Raw genomic sequence first — 2,883 nt, 5'->3', positions numbered from 1 at the left:
TAAGGCACTCTGTTCTTTGGCTAAACAGGCCCTTAGATAGTTAGATGTATATCTCAGGAAGAATTTAAATTACCCCAGATTCTTACGTCTTCCCATACATGGAAAAGCCCTAAAATCATTAACTTAAGATATCTGTTTACTGTGACTACGGTAGTAGTAATCTTATCTGTTCGGGGTGTCGGTGCGCATGCGTGAGCTCCAGCTGAGCGTGGCTGGGGCTCTGCGAGCCCCCCCCCCCCGCGCGCAAGTGCTGGTGCTTGGGGCCTAGGGAGGGTTGTCGCCATGGCAGTGCTGGCCACTCAGTGAGGGGGCCGCCCTCCCTGCTGGTCGCTCCCGCAGCCTCGCTGCCAGACGATCACCCTGTAAAGACTGCCAGGCAATAATGAAGGTTCTTTTCTGGAAGACCCTAAGGAGGACGACTGTGGCCAGGATCCCTACATCAGGGAATTAGGATTATATGGACTTGAAGCCACTTTGATCTCTGTTTTATCACTTGAGTTTTTGTCTCTTCCCAGTTTTTCGGAGAAGCTGTCTCACCCTGAAGGTTACGGGGGCCTCATTTTTACCAGCCCCAGAGCAGTGGAAGTAGTGGAACTGTGTTTGGAGAAAGACAATAAAACCGAAGTCTGGAGAAAGTCTCTGAAAGAAAAATGGAATGCTAAGTCAGTGTATGTGGTGGGAAATGCTACTGCTTCTCTAGTGAATAAAATTGGCCTGCATACAGAAGGAGAAAACTGTGGAAATGCAGAAAAGCTTGCAGAGTGCATTTGTTCTAGGGAGTCGTCAGCACTGCCTCTTCTGTTTCCCTGTGGAACCCTCAAAAGAGAAATCCTGCCGAAAATGCTCAAGGACAAAGGGATTCCTGGGGAGAGCTTAACCGTCTACCAGACGATCCCACACCCAGGAATCCAGGGGAACCTCAACAGCTACTATTCCCAGCAGGGTATTCCAGCCAGCATCACGTTTTTCAGACCCTCTGGCCTGACACACAGTCTCAAGCATATTCAAGAGTTATCTGGTGACAACATTGACCAGATTAGCACCCCTGGGGGGTCAGGACTGTCTCAGTTGTATAGACACTGACGGCCCCTCCCTCCACCCCGGCTGGCACGCTCACTCCGGTCGGTGCCCAGGGACGGAGCACAGGCATCAGCACTGGGCTGTCCGGGGCACTGCTCTGGGACACTGTCTGCAGCCTGGGTCCAGCCCTGCAGGAAGGCTCTGTTGCCCCAGCCAGGCCCGTGGTGGTGAGTCCGAGAGCGGAGCTCTCCAGACGCCCTCTCTCCTGTGACCAGACGATTTCAGAGGGAATAAAAGGCTCACGGGGAAAAGTCATCTTGTGACCAAACTGCTTCTCCTGGAATTATGTCTGCTGTTTGCTGGTTCCCAATCTCAGGGAGCTTCTTTCTTTCTTTTTTTGCTTTTTTTAAAAAAACATCTTTATTGGAGTATAATTGCTTTACATTGTTGTGTTGGTTTCTGCTGTATAATAGAGTGAATCAGCTATACATAAAAAAAAAAAAGATATCTGTTCACTGTGACTACTGTAGTAGTAATCTTTTGCCAGGATGTATGCATGACTACATGTATTTCCTACGCAAAAAATTCTGGCTGACTCCTCTCTACCTCTTCAGACCAGTTTCTTCAGCGCTGCTGAGAGGCTGCTCCTGGCTATAGTCCTCAGCAAGACCCTGAATAAAACTTAAAACTCTTAACACTCATGTTGTGCGTTCTACTTTAAGTCAAAAGTTTGTCAGCCTCTAATACTACTACATAAAGTCAGCGTAATTCATGCATTTTAGTGGCCTTTACTACTTTAATGGTATATAAATTCCTACCCAGTGACAGCATCAAAGTAATTAATAAATTTATAATTCATTTACTGAGGAAATAACACTATTTTAAAGCACGATAAATTTTTTCTTTCTCTAGTGAGATTAAAATGAGTGAATCTGCTGCAAAGTGTTGATTTCTCTTTTTTTTATATATATATATATTTAATTTATTTATCTTTGGCCGCATTGGGTCTGCGATGTTGTGCACGGGCTTTCTCTAGTTGTGGTGAGTGGGGGCTACGCTTCATTGCAGTGCATGGGTTTCCCAACGCGGTGGTTTCTCTTGTTGCAGTGCATGAGCTCTAGGCACTTGGGCTTCAGTAGTTGTGGCACGCGGGCTCAGTAGTTGTGGCTCGCAGGCTCTAGCGCGCAGGCTCAGTAGTTGTGGCACATGGGCTGAGTTGCTCCAGAGCATGTGGGATCTTCCCGGACCAGGGTTTGAACCCGTGTCCCCTGTATTGGCAGGCAGATTCTTAACCACTGCACCACCAGGGAAGCCCTTTGATTTCTCTTAAACTCTAGTTTTGGAAGTGATGTTCTGTCAGCAGTTGAAGCAGTTTATTGATTCATAATTTTTCACCTGAGTATTCTTTTATGGTTTTATCTTATTTATTAGGGACTAGATCAATCTGAGACTGGTTATGTTGTTAAAATTAAATTGAATGTTTGTTTAAAACATTTTAATTAGAATAAAAAGACATATCAATGTATATAATTTTTTCTACACTGGAAAACATAAAAACAAAATTTAAGGAATATGAATTAGTTCATAGCCTTGCTATGCATTTTGCTAGTCTGATCTTGTATGTGAATTCATAGGAAAGGGGTGATTCTGGACTGTCAGCTCCTCTCCATACAGTGGCTCCACATGGTCTAGGGCTCAGGTCCTTCCACTGGCCCCTCTGCATTCTAACTGGTAGTTGGAGAAGAGGAGCAGAGTTTTATGGCCAGGCCTGGAGGTGACACATTATAACTTCTGCCCACAAAATTTTGAAGAATCCAGTTACATGGCTTCACCTAACTGCAAGGGAAGGTTTAAATGTCTCCT

The 2,883-nt window shown here is 45.5% G+C and overlaps 1 protein-coding gene across 1 annotated transcript; it reads left to right on the top strand.

Moving 5' to 3' along the window:
* The first annotated feature begins 282 nt into the window (after nucleotides 1-282).
* On the top strand, nucleotides 283-1,083 carry LOC116761203 (uroporphyrinogen-III synthase-like). The gene is made up of 2 exons (XM_032646958.1): nucleotides 283-302; nucleotides 369-1,083. The coding sequence occupies exons 1-2, from the start codon at nucleotides 283-285 to the stop codon at nucleotides 1,081-1,083; spliced, it is 735 nt and encodes a 244-aa protein (XP_032502849.1).
* The last annotated feature ends 1,800 nt before the right edge of the window (nucleotides 1,084-2,883 follow it).

This window comes from Phocoena sinus, chromosome 10, assembly GCF_008692025.1.
Source record: "Phocoena sinus isolate mPhoSin1 chromosome 10, mPhoSin1.pri, whole genome shotgun sequence".
NCBI lineage: Eukaryota > Metazoa > Chordata > Mammalia > Artiodactyla > Phocoenidae > Phocoena > Phocoena sinus.
Note: the sequence above shows the minus strand (reverse complement) of the source record. Positions and strands in the feature narration are given on the sequence as shown.

What these genes read in the sequence shown, in the direction of transcription:
- LOC116761203 (XM_032646958.1), top strand. Translation starts at nt 283, where the DNA reads ATGGCAGTGCTGGCCACTCA. An exon ending in ATGGCAGTGCTGGCCACTCA is followed by an intron (nt 303 to 368) that starts GTGAGGGGGCCG and finishes CACCCTGTAAAG; the next exon opens with ACTGCCAGGCAATAATGAAG.